Raw genomic sequence first — 21,632 nt, 5'->3', positions numbered from 1 at the left:
AAGAAAGGATTTGGTTAAACACAGAGAAGGACTTTCTTAATATTGGGCCAGGGGACAGAGGGATGTTTGGAATTTCCAATCCTGGGAAGCTTTAAAAAATGGGAACCCTTATGAGGTCCTTACTAGCTCAGATTCTGAGTTATTTCTTTTCTCTACTTGATAGATTTTTTTACTTGTAATTGAGCACTCATGAGTTGATTCGTATGTTATTATTTAGACCTTGAAGAATCCAAGCAGAGGTGCCCCCCTTGCTGGATCCGCCTTGCTCGGAAGTATTTGATTTGGGAATGCTGGGAGCCCTGGGTGAAGTTCAAGAATCTGATATCAAATATCGTGACGGACCCTTTCACAGAGCTCATTGTCACCCTCTGCATCGTGACCAACACTCTGTTCATGTCCATGGAGCACTATAATATGACCCCATTCTTTGTATCGATGCTCTACACAGGCAACATAGTAAATCATCTTTTCTTTTTACCAAGGGTTGGGGAAAGGGGCAACTTCAAACTCCAGCTGATGGCAAAAATAGAAATAATCTTCATTGAGGAAGGGGGGCAAGTGTTTAGAGGATGTTTAATTAGTAAGTAGGCAGGTATATAGAAGGATGGGGGGGGAAGGATGAGATATAGGCCTAATTTTGGGAAGAAGGAAGACAAAGGATCTATCAAAGTTAGATTGTGCCAAGAGGTGAATGACAAGTGGCATGTGTTTGTAAAGATTATTTGTATAGGGTCAGCTAGGTGGGCCAGTGGAGAGAGCACTGGCCCTGGAGTCAGGAGGACCTGAGTTCAAATGTGGCCTCAGACACTTAATAATCACCTAGCTGTGTGGCCTTTGGCAAGCCACTTAACCCCTTGCAAAAAAAATTTTTTTAAATATTATTTGGAGAGCAAAAAAAAGAGCTGGGTTTTAGTTTTCTCTCTCTCCCACTAACTGTGTGACCTTGGGTGAGTCATCTAACTTCTACAGATCTTAGCTGCCTTGTTTCTCAATATGAGTATAATAACATGTCATCAGACTGATGGCAGGAGCCTAAGCAATTGTCTTATAAAGTCTCTTCCGGCTTCAATATTTGTTATTTTAGGGCTAGAGAAAAGCTTTGCCACCTTTGCCACCTGTGCCAGATACTATGGGTCTTCTACAACAAGTCAACCTAGCATGTATCAGTCAGATTCATCTCAGCATAACAAAGGAAAAATTCCTTTGACTGCCTTGTAATTAGTGTACTTGGAGTGATCTGTGATCTCCGTAGTGTGGACATTCCTTGCTATGAGGCAGATTGTAACCTCTCTGCCCATTCCTCTGGGGTTTGGGTCCATCTTTAACCCAAGGCCATCACCAGATTACTTCAGCCATGATCTATTGGCTCATATTCTCACATTGCTCTCTAACCACACATTCTTACTTCACTTGTTATACTCCCTGTATCTCTCTGCATTGACCTTTGGATTCTTACTGGTTTTAATTTTTCTATGATCGTTGTCTTCCATGACCCAGAACCTTGCCAGTGAGCAGGCTGAAGTCACCGAAACCATGGAGCATTTTCCCAAACTTGATAATGTCCATCATAAACTCTGCAGGACAAAGGACTCCATAGACACCATTGTATTGGTGGTGAGAATGGTGCTATTCCCCAGCCCTAGCTTCTTTGCCAAGACATGCAGAATGGTGTCCAAATTTAATAAATGGCCCCACCAGGCTGGACATCATAAGCAGGGCAAGAGGAATTGTTCATCTTTTGTGTTTTATCAGAGTAGATGACAAGATCAGCCTCAGTCTCCTTACTTGAATTTCATTGAGGAGCTTTAGTAGTGGGTCTCATGATGCTTTCTTTAAGGGGCAGCCTTTAGAGACACCCCACACCCTGTTAAGAGAAAATCTTTCTTTCATTTGGATCTTCCACATCTATATGTGTATCACGTATGTATGTAAGAATATACACATATGAACATAAAGATAGATTCATAATAATGACTAGCATTTATATAATGCTTTACAGTTTGAATTGCATTTATGTATGGTAACAAATTTAATTTACACAACAATCTTGGGAAGTAGATATCATTATTATCTCCATTTTACAGGTAAGGAAACTGGAGCAGACTGAGATGAAGTGACTCACCCATGGTTACTAAGCTAGTATGTGAGGCAGGAATTGAACTCATGGCTTCCTGACTCCAAGTCCTGCAGTCTATCCACTGTGTCACCTAACTGTATTTTTTGCACATTCAGATAGATAGATGCATGTGTATATCTATAACATATGGGCACATAATGTAGATGCTCATGTGTGTGTGTGAATAGCCATGTATGTGAATATACAGTTCTACATATGTGTGTCTGTGTGTATGGCTATATTATGTATACGACTATAGCCACATATATATGTGGGTATGCATGTATCAATGGACCAGAGATGGAAAGTGATTTGTGCAAAGTCACACAGCTCCTCAGGGGTCAGGGGTAGGGCCAGACCACCACACATCTTGCCATTCTGCCACAGCCATCATTCTCACCTCCCACTTTCCAGGTTATAACCAAGGATGCTTCCCTGGTAATCATGCAATATCCCCAAAGGGAGTTTCAGCAGGAAGGTACTTAGGAGACCAGGCCTCAGTTTTCTATTCTGTCTTGAGGGGGAGCCTGGCTAAAACTCCAACTTTGCTTCAACCTCTTTTCCCTTCCCAGTTTTTCACTGTGATTTTCACTGCTGAGATGGTGCTCAAGATCATCGCTCTCCATCCCTACTATTACTTCCAAAAGAGATGGAATATCTTTGACAGCATCATTGTCACCTTGAGCCTGGTGGAGCTGGGTCTGCCCCAGAAGGCGAGCTTGTCGGTGCTCCGCTCCTTCCGACTGGTAAGATCTCTTCCTGGAAACTTTGGGAAATGCCCCTTTATTCAGTTTAAGTTGATTCACCTCATCTCAATTCAATACTCCAGACTCTCGTATCCTGGGTAAAAACCATGCAAAATGGTCCTTGCCCAGAACTTTCACTCTGCTGGGGGAGGGGGGTTACTATAATCAGAACTAGCTGATATTAATATAATACTTACTTTACAAATATTTTCATTTGATCCTCAAAACAAGGCTGGGAGATAGGGGCTATCATTAATCCAATTTGACAGTTGAGGAAACTGAGGCAGACAGAGGTTAAGCAACTTGCCCACAGTCATACAGTTAGTAAGGATCTGAGGTGGGTTTTGAACTTGGCTCTCCAGGCCCAGCTCTCTCCTCACTCTCTACTCTATACATTGTACCATCTAGTTGACTCTTAGCATTTCCATGCTTGGCCATCAAGGAAAACAATCTTTATGGAATGAACAAGGGAGAAGCCGAGGAAATCCCCAATTACTCTATAGCTGAGGAAGAGGGAAACCTAGGAGCTACACCGCGCACATAAACACAAAGCATCAACAATGAAACTACCCAGTGGTTGGGGGCGAGTCACTAGCAACTGGAAGGGGAGGGAAATCCTAAAGAGTTCCCTGGAGAAGGCAGCCAGGAGAGGGCTTTGAAAGAGGACAGGGTTTGTTTCTAAGCTGTAGAGGGAAGGCAGGAGAGCATCTCCAACCTGGAAGATAGACAGGCTCCAGAGACAAGAGACAGGATGCAGATGGAGAGCAAGAAGGCCATTTTCGCTAGAATATAGAATGAGTCAAGGAGATTTGATTATTTTAAATATCCTTTATTGGGAAGAGTATTCTCCCTGAAAAGGGAGGTTGGAGCCATGTTAGAAAGAACCTTAGAAGGCAAACAAAGGAATCCTCAGTGGCAAGGTCCTCGAGTCTGGAGCCATCCAGTGCCACCTGTGCCACTAGCTCCAGAGAGAGAGCCATCATTGAGGTTCAGCTTCCTAATCCTTAAAATGAGGCCATTGATCTGAATCAGTAGTTCTTACCAGGGGGTCCATGAAGTTGGTTTTCTCTTAATATATTTAATACAATCCCCAAATGAGTAGTTTTTAAATGTTCACATTTTAAATGACTGTTCAAAGTGCTGAGGCTTTATTGGCAAGATTGAAAACCCTCTATGAAGTAGGTTATTCTTTATATGGGTATGTGTATGGGGTGAATTAAATGACCTCTAAGGCCTCGGCCAACTCTCAAATTCTGGATACTAACAGCTGCTTATAAAAATGAGAAGCAGACACAGGTCAACTTCCAGGGTTCAGGGAGGAAACAACTATTACCCAGGGAGCATCACTTGATGGGTGATTTTCTCCATCTGTCTCTGAGTGAAAAGTACAAGTGAGTATTTCTATCTCTTCATCTTGCCTGGAGAGCCCTTGGGTGCTAAAGTCTTGTCTACCATCTTCACCCTTAGCAAGGGATCAGTTTGCCCAGCAGGATGAGTCCAAGGTGATAAGACCACTTAGCTGGAGCCCAGGCTGAGTCTCAGATATTAGTATTGTTCTGAGATTCTGCTGGTGACCTTAAGAGGGAATTGGGAAGATGGTGCCAGTTGGTTTCCATCAAGGAAACTGCTCCCTCCCCTTTACTCAGAAGCATTTGGAGTAAACTTCTTCCAGTGTCAGAGAATGAACCATGAATTACAGGGGAAGCCTGAGATACTCATGTCATGTCATGGGCCTCCCCTTCAGGAGAGCAGCCCACCTCCATCTGAGCATCCTATCTTCCAGTCACCATCATTCAATTTCCATATTCTATGGATAAGGAAACTAAGGTTTAGTGAAGGAAAATGACTGGCCTATTCTTGGCCACATGGTTAGAAAGTGGTAGCACTGGGGGCCCCTTTGAGACCACTGCCAGTACTCATCTATCTTCCCTTGCTTCCCCACTTGGCCTTGTTTGTCTCTCCACAGTAAAGAACTCAGAGAGCACTTTGGAGATACATGCTGATGAAAACAAGGAGGTTAAGCTAAATGATATCTAAGATCTCCTGAAATCCCAAATTGATGATCCATCGTTATCTAGAGATGCAGGCTTTAGATTCTGAATTGTTTCTCCCAATCCAGGGGACGAGTTTGCTTTGACTTATCCTCAGACTCTGGTCCCCTAACCAATAGTGTATCCAAAAGTAAATATTCATAAGAGAGATGGAGGTGGGACTGGAATGGTCATGGAAAAGACTATGGCCAGATGACCCACAAAATACTGAAACCCATGACTCTGGTCTCAATAACCCCTAAGCCACCAGCCACAGACTGGAAACTTGGAAGTCTTGGGAACTTGATCCCATCTATACTCAGCTAAGCCTAGGAGACATTTTTATTAAAAGACTAAATTCATACCAATAGACATTGATTAAAGGATGCCTCCCTTTATGGAAGGCATTGAACTCATCTCTGGGGATAGAAAGACAAAGTCAAAATTGTCTCCGCCCACCAGGATCGTGCAATAGGCAGACAGATGAGTGGACATGCTCTATAAACATCATTATAAAAAGCAATTTTTGTAACTAAGGCTTGATATTGGGAAGAATGAAGAAAGACCTGGAATTGGTATTGGGGCCATGGCTGGACCTTGAGATAATATGGAAGGAAGAGTGGTGGAGGGGCTGCCTTTGGGGGGTGAAGAATGACTTATGTAGGGTAGCCAGGTGGGCTGTCATTGGCCGGGAATCGGCTGCTGCCAGACTGACTAGTGAGAGTGTGTGAAGGGAAGCAATAGGATACAAGACTGGAAAGGCAGGGTCCCAATAGTTATTCATTTGGAAAACACGTGTCAGCTGCCCAATCCTCTTCTCCAGGAAGTTTTCCCTAACCCTTCTTAATTCCAATGCCTTCCTTCTTTCAATTGTTTCCTATTGATCCTGGGTATATTTTGCTTTGTATATTTTTATTTGCACATTGTTTCTCCATTAGATTGTAAGTTTCTTGAAGGCAAGGATTGTCTTTCACCCCCCTTTTTGTATACTCAAGACGGAATATGTGCTTGACACACAGTAGGCTCTTCATAAATGCTTATTCATTTTTGATTAATGAATACCAAAGTTGACACCAATATACCACTCTCAAGTTTTCAAAGTGTTTTGTATACATTTTCTCACTTGCCCAGATATCATTATCTTCCTTTGACAAGTGAGGGAACTGAGGTTAGAGGTTCATGGTCAAGTAAGGATTGGGACCCAGATCTCAAAGTTCAGGTCCACTTTCAAGGGCAATTAAGTTTACTGAAGATTTGAGGCCATTTGAATGGATGATGATGAGTAATTCTCCCACCCATGTTTCTGCTTTTCCCCAGCTGAGGGTCTTCAAGTTGGCCAAGAGCTGGCCAACCTTGAACAATCTTATCAAGATCATTGGCAACTCTGTGGGAGCCTTGGGCAACCTTACCTTTATCCTGGCGATCATCGTCTTCATCTTCGCTGTGATTGGAATGCAGCTATTTGGAGAACACTATGATACTCTGCGTAGTAATACAACAGGGCAGCTGCCTCGTTGGCATATGCGGGACTTCTTCCATTCTTTCCTCATTGTTTTCCGAATCCTCTGCGGGGAATGGATTGAGACCATGTGGGACTGTATGGAGGTGACTAAGGAAGGGAATACACAATACATGTGCCTCATTGTCTTCTTAACGGTGATGTTACTGGGGAACCTGGTGGTAAGTGGCCCAACTCCATTTAAGGAGATTCACATCCTCCCTTGGAAATTCACTTTCTGGGCTGCAAAACTGGGTCAAAAAGGATGTCCTAGCATCTCTCTGGTTTTTCTATCCAAATAACAAGCCCAGGAATCCAATCAATTCCTCTTTCCTTATGATAAACCACAACTCATAAGGGTTCAGGAACTTGTCTAGGAGCTATGGGCCATCTTCAAACCCACATCTTCTGTCTCCATCTTCTGAAACCTTAGGGTGGCTGTAGCCATGTCAAATGTCTTTCCTGATACCCTCTCCTACCTTGATTTTGGAGAGATTAACCTTTTGTGGGTCTTTTCCTATGCCTCTGATGGTCACTTCTTTGCTTTTTCTTCTCTATATCCCCCATTGCCTGGGTCCTTCTTCTCTACAAATGAAACCAATTTTCCTACAAGCCTTCACATGTGGCATCCAAAACCAAGAATAGTACTCCTGATGTAATGCTATTAGTAATAGCAATAACAGTAATACATGATAGGGTCTCGTGCTTTTAGGGTTTACCCCAACTGCTTTACAAATATCTCATATGATCCTCACAGTTACTATTATTATTATTCCTACCTAACAGATGAGGAAACTAAGGCAGACTTTCCAGGGTCCCACAAGGACTTTAGGGAATAGTGCTCTCTTCACCATACCACACTCCCTTCTTTGCCTCCCTTGCTCCCACTTCAAACCTCTAGCTACCAGAGCTCTGCTACTCAGCAGAATCATAAAAACAATCACATTTTTCACAGAAATTGTGCATCACAATATGGTGATGAGTTTTTCTTAGCACTGTGATGTCCCCTGTAATTCTGGGTAAGCCTGGCCACTCAGCTTGTGTCAGTAGAGTGCTGAATGATCAGCAGCTAGGTGGTACAGTGAATAGAGTGATGGTCCTGAAATCTGGAATCCCTGAATTCAAATCCAGCCTCAGATATGTATTAGTTATGTGACCCTAGGTAACCTCTGCCTTGGTTTATTCAATTGTACCATGGGGATAACCATAGCACCGACCACCCTGTAATATTGTGAAAATCAAATGAGAGAATGTTTGTGGAGCAGTTAGGATAGTAAACACTCTAGAAATTGAATCTTTTTTTCAATTCCTTTTCCATTTTATCTCATTTTCAGCTTTTAGCTGCCCTCCCCAGGGTATTGTAGATCTAAAGAACATGTTCTGCAATCAACAAATCATGACTGACTTGGAAAATAATGGTTTATTGGATTCTCCTTTCTCTCTCCCAGGTTCTCAACTTGTTCATTGCATTGCTGCTCAACTCCTTTAGTGCTGACAACCTAGCCTCAGAAGACGATGGAGAGCTGAACAATCTCCAGATAGCCTTGGCCAGGATTCAGAAGTTTATGCATCTCCTAGTTCAGAACATTCGTGACTTTTGGAGTAGAAAGTTCTGGACTTCAAAGGCCAAAGAGGAGAAGCAGAAGGCAGGGATAAAAATATCCCTCTCAGCAATAGGGCCCTCAAATCACATTACTACCCAGATTCTCACCAGTGTTGGGAACATCAGAGATAACTCAGGTTCCAATGGACCGACCTTGGAGTTGACCATGTGCCCCATCAATGACCCTGAAAATACCATGATCAACAGCAACATGGAGATCTCAGTCCCTATGGCTGTAGCAGAATCTGACATTGAAGATGAGGATGAGGATGAGGATGATACTGATGAGCCAAATGTGATATTAGAAGTGACTCCTCCAAAACAGGTGATGACTTTTCATTTGGAAAATCTATAATGTGATAAGCAGGAAATCTCGGTGTTCTTTACTAAAAGAACTCATGAAATCCATATATATGTGAATATATGGATATACGGACACATATACATGTAAATGCATGTGTATATATATTTTGGAGAATGCTTGACCATTTCTTGGTTAAAGGTAGGGGATACAGAGGTTAGAATACTGGAGTCAGCAAGACCTGAGTTCAAATTTGGCCTCAGAAACTGACGAGTTATGTGACCTTGGATAATCCACTTACCTCTGTCTACCTCTATTTCCTCAACTATTATGTGGAGATAATAAGAATAAATAACCTATCTCCCAGGGTTGCCATGAGGCAAATGTGATAATATTTATAAAGTGTTACAAGCCCTAAATTCCTACACAAATGTGAGTTATTATTAATAATAATTACTACTATCACCTATGGTACAGCCTGGAATATATAATAAAATGACACCGTAAAGTATAGGACCTGTGACTGCCTGTAAGCAGTCAACACTGTGAATCTGAGGCTTAGAAAGGGAGGACAGAGAGATATTGGAGGCAACTGTGTCAAAGTGGGAGCTGAAGCTTAGAGAATGAATGAATTTGCTAACAAAGAGAGTAGAGAAGAATCCAAAGGGCAGACATTTGGGGATAATAATGATGATGATGGGGGAGCAGCTAGGTGGTGCAGTAAAAAAGAGCACCAGTTTTGGAATCAGGAGGACCTGAGTTCAAATTTGACCTTAGACACTTAATTCATATCTGTTTGACCTCGGGCAAGTCACCTAACCCACTGCCCTGACAAAAAACATAATAACAAAGATGATAACTATTTATTATATGATCATTGCAACAACCAATAGGAGGAGGTAGGTGTTATCATAATTACTATTTTACAAATGAAGCAAACAGGCTCTAAATGACTTGCTCAAAATCAGGGCTAGCAAGTATCTTCAGCAGGATTTGAAGCCAAGACTTTTTCATTCCAGCACTTTTCCACTATCCTATATAGAGACCTACATTTAGACATCATTTACTATAAGGGATTAGAAAAGAATCATCTAGATTAAAGGAAGGAAACAGAGAGAAAAAAGTCAAAGAGGTAAAAGGAAGCCCAGGAAAGAATTGGGTCTCCCTAGCCAAAGGAAGAGAGAATCTCCAACAGAAAAGGAGTTAACTCCCAAAGGGTTCAAGGATTAAAAAATCTCAGAATTGGAGAGTTGGAAGGGACCTCTTTGGCCATCTAGTCTTACTCATATGAGAAGAAATCTCTACTATAACCCACCGGGCAAGTAATTGGCCAGTCTTTGTTTGAAGGCCTCTAAAAAGGGAAAGGCTACTACCTTGGGAGGCCCACTCTCTGCTTTGGGACTGCACATGTTAACTAATTTCACTTTTTCTGACAGCAAATTTAAATCTCTCTCTTAGCAATTTTCACCCATGGTCTTCTGAGCTGTAAAACTGGATCAGTGGTGGTGTTCTAGAAAAATCTCCAGTTTATCAAGGTCATTCTTAAATTGTGTTGCAAACCATGGACACATTACTGCCAATGAGGGAGTCTGACTAGGGCAAGAGAGCAGTGGAACTATCACCTCCCTTTTACTGGAGTCAACACCTCTTCCTGGTGATGTCCCAAGGTCTCATTAGACTTGGAGCTGTTCCAATGTACAACTTGAAATCCAGTAAAACCCCAGGTCTTGTTCAGAATGACTGCCATTCCCCTTTGTCTCCCCATCATTTTTATGGAATTGATCTTTGATACGCAAGAAGAAGCCTTTACATTTGTCTCCATTCAGTTTCATCTATGGAGGTTCAGTCCAGTGCTCTACCCTGTCAAGATACTTTGGGATCCTGACTTTTATCATCCACTGCTTTAACACTTCCCCTGGGGTTGTATCATCTGCAAATCTGATTAAATGCCAAGTATGCCATTATCTAAATCATTAATACAAAGTATTATACAGCACAGGGATGAGTATAGTTCCATGAAGACCTCCTACCACATTGACAATAGAGCTCTGAACCACAACTAACACTTGTGAATCTACGCTGTTGTTTTGTGGAATACATATTTCTCAAGAATTGTATGAAGCAGGCAGGGAGAGAATACTGGACCTGAAGTCAAGAAGACCCAAGTTCAAATTCTGTCTCAGGTATTCACTAACTGGGCAAGTTCCTTAGCCTCTGTCTGCTTTAGTTCTCTCATCTTTAAATTGAGGGGTGCTAAAGGTACCTGCCTCCACAGTTTTGTTTTGGGTTTTTTTTTTGGTTTTGCAAGGCAATGGGATTAAGCAACTTGCCCAAGGTCACACAGCTAGGTAATTTTTATGTGTCTGAGGTCAGATTTAAACTCCAGTCCTCCTGAGTCCAGGGCTGGTATTCTATCCACTGTGCCACCACCTAGCTGCCCCCACCCCAGTTTTTGTAGGAAGTCAGTGAGATAACGTTTTCAAAGTGTTTTTCTAACATTAAAGTTATATATATATATATATATATATATATATATATACTAGATATCATGATTATCTTTGCTATTTATCATCATCATCATCATTATTACTTTATCTAAAAGGCCTTGTAAAGATCTGCATCAACTATATTCATAGGACTCCTTTCATCTACGTGTTTAGTAAGACATCAAAATAAAATAGGAAATTTGGTTACTTGGGTAGGATTCCCTTTACTGAAGTCACATTGATTCTTTGGAATAATCACTTCCCTTCCTAGATATTGACCAAGCATTTCTTTAACTATTTTTTCTAGAATTTCCCCCAAAATTGAAGTCCTCATTACAAACCCTGTTTTCTTCCCTTCTTTTGAAAATCAATCCATCTGCACTTTTCCGGTCTTGCCCTTCCTCTCCCATTTTCCATGAGCTCTCAAAGATCAATGCAGTGGTTCAGTCATCACACCTGCCAGGTCGTCCTATACAGTAGAACAAGGATCATCTGAATCAAAAATCATCAGTTCATAATGAGTCTTTTTGTTCTGTCATTTACAACATAAAAGCCATTTTCCTTTGAAAAGAAAACAGGAGCAGATGAAGACATCTATGGCTTCTATCTGGTGCCAGTTACCTCAGGCTCATCTGCCCCAAGCCAAGATCCTATTTCTTCTTCTTCTTCTTTTTTCGCTCAGCTTAACTAAAAAAAGCCATTGCATTTGGTTACTAAGAAATCTTAGATAATGCACAATGGGACAGAATTTGTCAGATTCTAAGGCACTAAGGAAAGAGTGACTGGTGAAGAGGTAGAAGTAACTTTTCCAAGAATCACTGAATCCTAGGTTATTATTATTAAAGAGGTCTAGATATGTCAGCAGAGTCTTGATTGGCATCCTACCACCCCCCCAGGAGTTGGTCAGTGAAAGAGACAATAGGAATGCAATGGTAGCAAAGTGGCAAAATATAATGGTAGCAAAATCAGGGAAAGGCTTTTTTAGGTTTTTGTTGATCTTTATATGTTGAAGACAGATGGCAAGAAACCTAAGGAGGAAAAATTGAAGGTGGCTGGGGGAAAATGGGGAATCAGGGCTAGAATAAGCTTCCATTGGTAGATTAAGGGGATCCTGCTGTCCTCCTTCACCTACCTAATGACTTAATGCCCATTTCTGATATAGGTGGGATTTGAATTTTGGACACCGAGAGAGTTGAGCTCTGTCTTTCTCATGAAGGAAGTCAAAGAGGAAAGTGTCAGTAATAGTCTGAGATTTGAAGGATATGATTTATAGAGGGAGTTCTCATGCAGTGGCCTCCATCTTCACACTTCTTCAAAGAGTTATCATATAAGAATTTGTTCTGGGGGGATTAAATCCATCAAGAAAAGAAGGATCTCTGACCCAACAGGGCTGACCCTGAAGGTGAATGATCACTGGGTTTCTCTCCCAATAGGAAGACCATCCACAAGAACAAGAAAGGCAACAGGAGAACCACCCTCACTTCACATCTGAGACTTCTTCTGAAGATTTAGCCTTGTACCTGGATAAGCAATGGAAGGATGCCCCATTGGGTGGCAGTCCTACAGAGGTAATGATAGATGCCTCGGCACTTGGACCGAAAAGCACCAATGCTATTTAATGCTCTGCCTTCCTTCACTAAGTGAAGGCACCAGGCTAAATGAGTCCTTCCCTGGAGTCAAGGTTGCCCATGACCAGGAGATTTCAACCTGCCTTAGAGACAGAAAACAGATTTGAGCCTCCTGAGAATTTTGGTACTAACTTATGTTCAAAATCTGGGCTTGGGGAGTAAGGGAGAGAAAGAATGATGTGGGAAGGGGGTAGCCTGAAAAAGTCGGGCTTTTGGAGAAGCAAGCAAAGAGAAACCAAGAGCAGTAGTCAGGTTTGCCCATTTTCTTCTTGCCTCCCTTCACCTTTCTTTTACCTAAAAAATCAATCAATCAATCAATCAATTAGTCAATCAGTCAATCAAAAAGCATTCATGAACTTTCTATGGAATGAGGGCCAAATGCTGAGGAGAGAAAAACAAAATATGTTGTAGTTCCTGTTCACAAAAATCTTAACGTATAGCAGAAAATAATAGGCATGTAAATATTTAAAGCTATCCATATATAAAAATACACATATCAAAGATACAATAATAGGTTTTTCAATGATAAAAAGATATACATATGTAATAAGGTGTACACTAAAGTACAGGGCAGTTAGATGGTATAGTGGGCAGAATGCCAGCCATGATGTCAGGAGGACTTGAGTTCAAATCCAGCCTCAGGTGTTTATTAGCTGTGAAACCTTGGACAAGTCCCTTAAACCTGATTGCTTTGCATTCAGTGCTATCTCAAGTCATCCTGCTTCATGTCTGGCCACTGGACCCAGATAACTCCAGATGAAGAAGGGAGGCTTTTTAGCATAGCACCATCCCTCCTCTCTCAAATTTGATTCATGTGCATGTCATGGCATCACCTCCCTGATGGCATGGTCTTTTTTGAGAATGAAGGACAAACCACCACCACTACCACCACCATCATCATCAAAGATACATACATTATAATAAGCATGTTAGTTATTCACATCTGCCAACATTATGTTAAAGATACCATAATAGGCTTTTCAGTGATGCAGAGATAGATAAAATAAAGATGTATAATAGACATATTAATGATATAAAGATTACATAAACAAAAATGAATTTATTCAAGATATATGCAATTGGCAGATTGATAGAAATAAAGATATACATATAAATGAAACAAAAAAAGCATATTAAAGATACATACAAATGCCATACAGGCATCCTTAGAGTGAAAGATTCTAGTGACTAGAAGGAATATGGAAAGCTATTTACATTTCTTCATGTAGAAGATGGATAGATCCTCAGTTGAGGAAATCAATAGCAACTATTTATAAATTTCCTACTCTTCCCTGGCCACTGTGATTTGGAAGAAGAAGGATAGCTTCTCCCCTCAAGGAGCTTACAATCTAAGAGGGGGAAACAAAACATCAAAGGAGGCTGAAAAGGAGGGAAGGGGAAGGTCCAATGATGGTGGTGAAGTCAATCCAAGCAGTACAACTGGAGGGAAGTGAAGGATTGTTTGGGTTTCTGAATCCTCTTTAAATGGGAGCTTTGGGAGATGCCTTTTGCTCAGTTCTCCTGTCTCCAATCAGAGGGGCAAGGACAGGAGGGTACTAAAGAGATATGAGTATCCAACTGGATGCCATCTTAGTGATAATGAGTCTAGGCTCTGCCACTTCAACCAACCTGTGTGAGCTTGAGCAGGTGACCTCCCCTCACTGGGTCTCAATTTCTCCTGAAAGAGTTGTACTACTGGATTCCTGAGGTGCCTTTATCATCCCATGCTCTTCAATCACAAAACAAGCATGGAATTCACTGATCTGTACTTCTGTCCTATAGAAAGGAGATGTCTCAAGTTGTTCTGAAGGCAGCACTGTGGACATCCCTGATCCAGAGATGATGCTAAAGAAAATTGCAGATCTCAGCGAGACCTTGGAGGAACCTGAGGATTGTTTCACAGAGGGTCAGTCATTGGTTTCATTTGGGTATCTGGTTAGCCCTAGAGGTCGGCTTTTCTCTTTTATTTCTCCTTTGCCTGAGTTTGTTCCAGTTTGCAGAAAGTTAATTAAAGTCCATCATCAAACCCCTCAAACAATTTCCTTCTTACCATCTTCAAAAACCCCACTCTTCTACTGATCTTACACAGTGCTAGGTTGGGCATCATATCTAGAAAACGGCAAGACACAAAAAGCTTCTAATCCAATCCAAATGCATAAACACATTGTTAGTATGATTAGGATATAAAGACAGCAGGGAACCCCCATCTTTCTTCAGTTCTTGAGTCTGCCACACTTCCAAATGAGTTGGGGGTGATCAAATTCCAGATTTCTTTGGCCCTCATCTTTACAAGTTTAACCCACAAAATAAAGACATGGAAGAGGTCCTGAGCAGGTAGCGTAAAAATATAACCTATGAGGGAATTCACAGCTCCACAATGAACATATTGATTGAGTAGCAGTTGAAATATCAAACATATGGACCATTAGGAGGATCATGAGCTCATCAGCAATGACTTATCTCAATAATGACTCCTATTTAATAAAAGTAGATCATTTAATAGTAATTCTAAAAATATAAAGCATACAATTATCCATCTGAAGAGACAGGCGTCGGGTTATAAATCCATCCCCATCCTAAACCCAGAAGATTATGTTGAGACATGAGTTAAGGTTTTCAATTTCACAAGGGCAGATTGGGGATAGGATGGTGAAAAAAGAAAAAAGGAGAGAAGGCAGCGACAAAAGCACGCAACAGAAAAATCTGCTGTATGAACCACAGAATTATAGAGTTAGAAGAGACCTCATGCAACCTCTACTTAAGATCCTCTTTAACATCCACCTCATAGAGTCAGCCACCATCACCCCCCCAGGAGGGAGAGCCAGTAGAGGTCGTGCACTCTTCTTTTGGTCAGCTCTAACCGTTGGGAGCTGGGTTCCCCCACTACCATCTAGCTGATCACTGCCATCTGATTTTCTCCCATTATTCTCGATTCTGTTCTCGGAGGAAAAACAGAATAAAATCATTTCTACTTCTTCATGACTACTTGAAGACAGCTCTCATGTCCCTCTGGGGGCTTCTCTTTTCCAGTTTAAACATTTCTACTTTCTTCTACTGGTTCTCACAATCCCCAAACTCAAGACTAGCTGTCTGGAAACTCTCAAACTTGTCATTCGCCTTAAAATGTGATAAGTACGACTATTCCTCCTGGTCAGAGAACCACAGAACTATCTTATTACTTCTGGAAGTTAACTCCTGGGAAGCATCACTTGGGGCAACCGGGTGCACAGTGACTAGAGCACTGGACTGGGAGTCAAAGAGACTAATCCTCCTGAGTTCAAATCTAATCTCATACTTACTTACCATATGGGGTAGCTAGGGGTACAGTGGATAGAGCACAAGCCCTGGAGTCAGGAGGACCTGAGTTCAAATTTGGACTCTGACACTTAACAATTACCATGTGACCTTGGGCAAGTCACTTAACCCTGATTACCACCCATCCAGGGCATCTCCAGTCATCCTGATTCATATTTGGTCATTGAACCTAGAAGGCTTCCGAGGAGAAAGTGAGGCTGGGGACTTAACCCAGCCCCCTCTCATTCAAATCCAGTTCATGTGCTTGTCATGGAATCACCTCCCTGATGTCACGGTCTTCTTTGAGAATAAAAGACAACACCAACAACAGCAAATAACCCTGTTTAGCTCAGTTTCCCCATTGGTAAAATGAGTTGGAAGAGGAAACGGCAAATCACATTTAACTGAGTGCAGCCAAGATATACAAGGACAAGTAAATTCAAAGTATATACAAAGGAATTTCACAAGCCAGAGAAACACTGACAACCAGGAGGATTGGGTAAGGTCTTGGGATGAGGTGGCACCAAAGTTGTGCCTGGAAGAAAGATGGGGTTTGGGGTAGTGGAAGGAGCCTTGAATTTTGAGTCAGAGGACATAGCAACTTACCATCCAGGTAACCCTGAACAAATCACCTCTTTTGCCTTTGCCTCACTTTCCTCATCTGTAAAATATAGTGGTTGAATTAGATGATCTCCAAGGTTCCCTTCAGTTCCATAGCTATGATCCTATGAATTATAGGAGGCAGAAGCTGAGAAGGCCAATCTCCTCTGAAGGTCCTTGCCTAGAGCACAGCATTCAGTGCATCTGAATCCTGATTTTGTGGGTAATGGAATGGGGATTTAGAAATGGGGAGATTGTATGGCCACTTCAACGTCTCTCTTTTTTCAAGAAAGATTTTATTTATTTTGCATTTTACAATTTTCCCCTAATCTCGCTTCCCTCCCCACCCCCACAGAAGGCAATTTGTCAGTCTTTGCATTGTTTCCATGGTATACATTGATCTAAGTTGAATGTGATGAGAGAGAAATCCTATCCTTCAGGAAGAAACATAAAGTATAAGAGAGAGCAAAATTATATAATAACTCAACAGTGTTTTTTAAAATTAAAGGTAATAGTCTTTGGTCTTTGTTCAAACTCCACAATTCTTTCTCTGCATACAGAAGGTATTCTCCATGGCAGATACCCCCAAAATGTGCCTGATTGTTGCACTGATGGAATGAGCAGGTCCATTAAGGTTGCAATGTCTCTCTTCTTTCAGACTGTGTCCGGCGCTGTCCATGTTGCACATCGGACACAGGAAGGTTTCCTGGATCTCTTTTCTGGAGCCTGAGAAAAACCTGCTACCATATTGTGGAACACAACTGGTTTGAGAGTTTTATCATCTTCATGATCCTACTGAGTAGCGGAGCCCTGGTAATTGGAGGTTTAGAAAGGAGAACAAGGGAGATAGTGTGGAGTGGCGAGGAGAGAGGGAGATGGAATTCATTACCAAGCGAAACCAATACCACCTCTGTCCTCAGAGAACTTACATTCTAGGCAGAAAATGGCAAGGGAAGGGAATAAGCATTTATTAAGCATCTGCTGTGTACTATATTCTATGTTGAGTACTTTATAAATCTCATCTCATTTGATCCTTACAACAACCTTGTGATTTAGGTACTATTATTATTGGCATTTTACAGTTGAGAAAACTGAGGTAAACAGAAGTTATCTTGCCCAGTATCACACAACCACAAGCATCTGAGAAAGGATTACTGATCCAGGCCTAGAGCTCTTGTAAAATCATGAAACAAACCAAGTGGAAATGGTCAATTTTTTTTTTAGTTTGTTTTGGACAGGACCTGTGATTGCATCCATGAAATGGAAGGAAGGGATGCTGAGTCAGATGGGCAACTCCTCCAGAATTTGCAATACTCCAGAGTTGCTTAGATTACAGAGGTTAAAAGATTTGCTCTGGGGACAAGATCAGAACCCAAGTTTCCCCAAACTCCAGTCCTTTTTCCACTCTTTCTTTTCTCCCTCCACCTTCCCCTCCTATTATCCTTCCTCCTTCCTTTCTCCTCCTAATGCTGAATTCATCTGGTGTTTCTTTAATGAAGTCATCCCGATTGTGGCTATCTGAGGACCTGAGCCATTCACCAATAGTCAATGTTCCTCATACATTTTCAGTGAGTCAAAATAAGAAAATAGAGAACCAAAAATAAAAAACAAAGGAAGAAAAAAATGGGCCAATCCCATAGTAAGAATGAGGAATGCCTGGCAAATAGTCCATTCATATTCATTCTCCATTGTCCAGACAACTAAAAGGAGACCCCCAAATATGGGATGAAGCCTTTATAAGAAGAAATACAGGAAGTAGAGATAAGAGCAGCATAGGATGGGAAGGCACAGATTTACATTGGTAAAAAGAGTACCCACATTGGTGAGAGCCCCAATTTATTCAAATATTAACATATTGGAGTGGGTTTCCTTTAAATCAAGCAGGTTACGATTCTTAATAAACTTCTTTTGACTCATTTTCAAAGTCTGAGACAACATAAGAAAGGGTACCTGGAACCATGGAAAGAGTACTGAGTTTGGAGTCCCCAATTCTACTATTGTCCCTTATTACCTATCTGACCATCGACAAATCACTTCATCTCCCTAAGTTTCCTGTTCTGTTTAATCTGAAACCTAGAGAAGTTGGCTTTGTAGGTCTCCCAGACCTATGATCCTCTCCAGAGGGTTGACCTTTTCTGCATCATGGACCCCTAGGGATAGTCTGTGCCCTTCTCAGAATAATGTTTTCAAACACTTCAGTTAGAATATAGAGGATTACTAAGGAAACTGATTATATTCAAATTCAGTTATTTATCCCCCAAAAAAAATTTTTTGTAAACCACATCCATAATCCCTAGATCCTGTAGAAAAAAAAATTTTCTTTTGCTGTTGCTTTTGTGGCTCCCATGAGTATTTGAATGGAACTGTTTGTTCTATCCAGTTCTGATAGAAAGGTCATTTTTCAACTGAACTTAAATAAATTGTGTGTGTGTGTGTGTGTGTGTGTGTGTGTGTGTGTGTGTGTGTGTAAGAGAAAAGAATAAATGGGTCAGTGATTTCCTAGAAGACCATCAGAAAGAATGAGAGCTAGGATTCTAAATACTTTTTCCTCCAGTGATGATGTGGCTGGGCATATCATCATCCTCTCTGCATTCTAGGCTTTTGAAGATATTTATCTGGATGAAAGGCTCACCCTGAAAAGAATCCTGGACTTTGCTGATCTTGTATTCACTTACGTCTTTATCCTTGAGATGTTGCTGAAATGGGTGGCCTATGGATTCAAAACCTACTTCACCAATGCCTGGTGCTGGCTAGATTTCATCATTGTAGATGTGAGTATTGTTCCCCTGGACCCTCTCTCCCATGGGTTGGGTAGCATAGAAAGACTGCTGAGAGAAGAGTCACAAGTTAAGGGAATCTTTTCTGAGACATCTGTGGACTACACCCCCACCCCCAACATTTCTAAGGATGAAACTCTGGAGCTGGCTGTGGGATGAGATGGGGAACAATGGCAACTCTCTGGAGCATCTGAGGTTAAGAGCTTCATGTCTATTACCCACAGTCCCTTATTTCCTTGTTCAAAGGGAGATTGAGAGCCCTGTGTACTTTCTGTTGCCTTTCCATAGACCTTAAAATGTCAGTGTGGAACACAAAGACATCACAAGAGGTGTTCTGTACTGCTATTGAGTGGTACTTCTATTGGATGGCAAATTGGCTCCAGGATTGCCCAGAGAAAAATGGAAAGGAAGTTGAGAATCTCCAGGGCCAGGGACTAGGATCTTTGTTGACTAAGTAAACTTTGGGGCAGACCCCAAGCGACCTACCACACATCCATCACAAATGATGAGATTTCAGGATTTATGGCTGGGAGGAGCCTTAGACCCCCTGGTCTCGGCCTCTCCTTTTTATTGTTTAATCATTTCAGTCATGTCTGACTCTCAGTGACCCCATTTGGGTTTTCCTGGCAAAGATACTAGAAGAGTTTGCCATTTCTTCCTCCAGCTCATTTTACAAAGGAAAACTCTAAGATTCAGAGAAGGAAAGAGATTTGCCTAGGGTCAGAATTAGTGTATGCGACCCAGGATTCATACACAGCTTCTCTAATTTCAAATCCAGAATCTAAGGAGAATTTTACAAATTAACACATTTCCCATGTATCTAGACCAGAACTTCAAGCCACAAGAATCACAAAATCACTGATTTTTAGTATTCCTATAGAGACGTCAGTGGACCTCCAGTCCAACACAAACTCAAAATATCCCTGGCAAGTGTCCCCCAGCCTCCAGAGGCAGCTTGTTTGGAGACGTCGACTTGTTAGAAAGTTTTTTCTTGCTCAAGACTAAATCTACCTCTCAGCATCTTCTATCTATCTAGTATTGGACTTCCTGGGATCCTTCTTCCACAAGACAAATTGGAGGTTTCTCCAGGTCTCAGGTCCCCTCTAAGTTTTCTCTTCTATGGGTTAAACACCCTCAGTTTGTTCATTTGCTTCTCTTATGGTCTATTCTGCCCCCTTCCCCTTGTCTTTCCAATGACCCTCTCCTGAATACTTTCCAAGTTGTTGAGTCAAGTCAACAAGATGGAATTGAGTGCCTACTATGTGCCAGTTACTACCATGCTTCACTGTTTCTTCCTTCAAAGAACTTTATTCTAATGGGAGAGACAACATACAGGCAAGATCATACAGGTTAACCTTGGAGACAAGTGCAAAGGACTAGGGACTGAGGGACGTTGCTGAGAGAACATAGAATTTTAGCTTGGATGAGAAGGGAGCCAGGAAGTGAAAAGTAAGAGGGAGAGAATTCCCCTCATGGGGGACAGTCATATTTGGGTCTGACCAGAGAACACACTAAAATTTGAAGGCATAGACCTTTTTCATATGACATGTTTTCTATCTACTTTGCTCATCCTATATTTGGAAAGTTCTTTATTTGAACCTAAATGCAAGACTTTCCATTTCTCTCTACAAGATTTAATTAGATTCAGTCCAATATTTTAGTCTATTGAGACCTTTTGGGATCCCTACCCCACCCTGGGGTGTGCTGGAGCCAGGTCAATTCAGCCCATGGAGTCAATTGTTAAATATTTAGTGAAAGCTCCCTGAATATCTCAAAAATCGGCAAATATTCTAAGTTAAGACTTGATTTATGGTTTTCATATGAAAGTGATGGAAAGTTAACAATGAATTAAAAATGTTATGGATACATCCCCCCCCCCCAAAGAACCAATTAAGCAATTTACCAGCATACTCCCATTTGGCATCTACTGTATTCATTCTCACACCCAATTCTGTGGGGTTCTTTTTATCTCCTTCTGAAGAAAATTAATTCAAAGATGGAGTTTTGTTCATAGTATGACCTTCTGTTACTTTTCTACCTCCTTTCAGATTTCAGTGATAAGCCTCATAGCACAGTCTCTTGGCAAAGGTAATATGGGCCCCATCAAATCTCTCCGGACCCTCCGAGCACTGAGACCCCTGAGGGCATTGTCTCGATTTGAAGGCATGAGGGTAAGGCTGAAATGGTACCATTGTAAAATCACCTCCATTCCAAATCATTTGAAACCCACCATTTCCTTTCCCCTAGGTTCATAGATTAAGAACTAGACTAGACCTTAAACATCATCAGGTCCAACTCCCTTCACTCTACAGATGAGGAAATTAATCCCCCTAGAAATAAAGAGAGCAGACAGATTGGGATTTGAACCTAGACCTTCAAACTCCAAATTCATAACCTTTCTTTGGATCTTTAGTGACATGGGATGCAAGAAATGGTGCTTGTCTTGATCTGGATAAGGTGGTTGCTCTCAATCTACACTACAAAATATTCAACTGGGAAATGTTTAGAAGGATTTTTTAAGCTCAATGCAGATATCACCATCAGGTCAGAAAG

The 21,632-nt window shown here is 41.4% G+C and overlaps 1 protein-coding gene across 1 annotated transcript in view; it reads left to right on the top strand.

Moving 5' to 3' along the window:
* LOC141496585 (sodium channel protein type 10 subunit alpha-like) overlaps positions 1–21,632 on the top strand; it is a 92,973-nt gene that overhangs the window by 51,482 nt on the left and 19,859 nt on the right. The window contains exons 12-19 of the mRNA XM_074199066.1: positions 218–456; positions 2,689–2,862; positions 6,210–6,572; positions 7,839–8,318; positions 14,191–14,314; positions 16,961–17,115; positions 18,900–19,073; positions 21,128–21,250. Coding sequence (XP_074055167.1) covers positions 218–456; positions 2,689–2,862; positions 6,210–6,572; positions 7,839–8,318; positions 14,191–14,314; positions 16,961–17,115; positions 18,900–19,073; positions 21,128–21,250 — 1,832 coding nt within the window. The remainder of the gene's footprint in view (positions 1–217; positions 457–2,688; positions 2,863–6,209; positions 6,573–7,838; positions 8,319–14,190; positions 14,315–16,960; positions 17,116–18,899; positions 19,074–21,127; positions 21,251–21,632) is intronic.

The sequence above is a fragment of the Macrotis lagotis genome, chromosome 8 (assembly GCF_037893015.1).
Source record: "Macrotis lagotis isolate mMagLag1 chromosome 8, bilby.v1.9.chrom.fasta, whole genome shotgun sequence".
Taxonomy (NCBI): domain Eukaryota; kingdom Metazoa; phylum Chordata; class Mammalia; order Peramelemorphia; family Peramelidae; genus Macrotis; species Macrotis lagotis.
This window is presented reverse-complemented; position numbering and strand designations above follow the sequence as displayed.